This window comes from Gavialis gangeticus, unplaced genomic scaffold, assembly GCF_001723915.1.
Source record: "Gavialis gangeticus isolate Ggan-Ray unplaced genomic scaffold, GavGan_comp1, whole genome shotgun sequence".
Taxonomy (NCBI): domain Eukaryota; kingdom Metazoa; phylum Chordata; order Crocodylia; family Gavialidae; genus Gavialis; species Gavialis gangeticus.
In genome coordinates this window covers 149,180,258-149,182,210 of record NW_017729022.1, presented here as the reverse complement: position 1 = coordinate 149,182,210, position 1,953 = coordinate 149,180,258, and the positions used below count along the sequence as shown (strand labels likewise).

The following is a 1,953-nucleotide window of genomic DNA, read 5'->3' as shown; positions in this document are numbered from 1 at the left end:
ACTCTGACTATCCATCCCTGGGCTTAAGGCACCCCTCAAAAAACATCAGCTCTTCACTGCTGCTGGATTCTCAGCTATGGAAAAATAATGGAGCTGTTTTTCCCTTGCAAAAAACTGACTCCTGTTTGAAATCTCTGGGCCTGTCATGTGAATGGTGCTGGCACACACAACAGTGCTGCTGTGGCAGGGCACCCTTCAAAGGCTCTCAAGGACCCCCAGGGAGCTGCACAGCACCTGGCAGAGAATCACTGCTCCAGCGCCATGAGGTTAATTGTGCGGGTGTCTGTCCTCCCCTCAGTGCCAGTATGGGGAAGCACCCCGGCCCTGCATCACTGCTCTGGGGGCTGCCCCCATACCACCTTCTGCAACCAGCGTTGCCAGGTCTTAAATATGAAGTTTTGGTATTGGAAGCTCGAAATTATTGTATTTGCTGAAAAACTATGATATGCTGACAAAGAAATATGTAAATAAATATGCAAGTGAAAATGCAAATAAGCCATTTTCTTTTTACTTTGTATTGCACGCTGTAACTTTCCGGTGAGTGAGAACTGGGCCACCACAACTGAAATATTTCTTTATCTTGAGGTAAGCAGTTATAAGAAAGTGTTGATAGGAAACCCAAGAGTCACTCATGCTTACCTGGCAGGAGAAATACCATGACTATGATGATGGCAGGGGAAGTACCCTAACTGAAATAATGCAATTAAAATGGCACTGTGTAGTATAGGGTTACACCCTTGTCTTTTTGTGGAGAGCCTCACAGTTAGCTTCCCACTGCTCAGCTTGCAGTGGGAGGATCTTAGTTACATGCTGACTTTTATAGAAATGGGGGATTCCTCCTTAGCTTGCCCCTGGAGCCTTGCAGCTGAGGGCGAACCAAACTCAGAGGCATCCAAACCCCAAGCATCCAGGTGTGGACCTGCACGTGAGATGCCAACCAAACGACTTGGAAACATCTGAAGCCCCAAGCAGGGGCAGAGGATGTTTGCTGGTAGCAGGGCCACATTTGGTTCTTGAATGACTCACAGATTTGGAATGGATTTAGCGGATTTGACTTGGAACATGAAACCACTTCCTTAAAAACAACCCCCTCCCACCCAAAAAAAGGCAGTCAAGGCTTCCTGAGAGTGACTATGCTGCATCAATTACCTGCTTCAAAATTATCGTATCTTTTGAGCATTTTTCCTATTATTCACCATGCATCCTTCAAGGGTGAAAACTAGGGTACAAATATAATTACTGTACACCTGGCAACACCGCCTACAACACTGGGCCGAGACACGTGCTCTGGCGGCGGTGGACATCCCCTGAGAGCGCCGGCTCTGGGAGTCGCGGGATCATGCCCGCCCCCTGCCCCGCTCAGCTCGGCCACGTTCCGCAGCGCGTGGGCCACACTGGAACACCGCAGAGCCTCCCCGCACCATGTGCGCGTGCGCAGAAAAGAGCGCGGAGAAAAGCATACACCCCTTCCTCCTAAGCTCAACCTGCAGCCTGCAAGAGACAGCCCCGCCACAGGGTTCCTACGGCGCGCGAAACGGCCCAATCTCCTTCGAGCTCGGCACCAGCTCGTTCACCCCCCGCCCCCCAGCTGCGACTTCTCAGGGGGCGGGGCCAGGACGCGGTGACGCAAGGGGCCGGCGAGCGTGGCGATTGGCTGCGGGGCGCGGCGGCGGCGGGAGTTTGCAGAATGGCGGCGGCGGAGCCTCCGCGGGACGCGCCGTGGCCTGAGGGTGCGGGAGCCGAGGCCGCGTTCGTGCGCGCGGTGCTGGCGCTGCCCGCAAAGCCCGACACCACCGTGCGCTTCCTGGAGCGCGGCGATTACTACACGGCGCATGGCGCGGACGCGCAGCTGGCCGCCCGCCGGCTCTTCCGCACCCGCGCTGTCCTCCGCTACCTGCCCGGCGCGCCCGGTACGGACACGGCTGGCGGAGTTCGGGCCTCTCCCCCTGGTTC

At 55.5% G+C, this 1,953-nt stretch overlaps 1 protein-coding gene across 1 annotated transcript in view; it reads left to right on the top strand.

Moving 5' to 3' along the window:
* Window positions 1-1,660: 1,660 nt before the first annotated feature.
* MSH2 (mutS homolog 2) overlaps window positions 1,661-1,953 on the top strand; it is a 90,780-nt gene continuing 90,487 nt past the window's right edge. Inside the window, exon 1 of the mRNA XM_019516310.1 lies at window positions 1,661-1,910. Coding sequence (XP_019371855.1) covers window positions 1,688-1,910 — 223 coding nt within the window. The 5' untranslated portion in view covers window positions 1,661-1,687. The remainder of the gene's footprint in view (window positions 1,911-1,953) is intronic.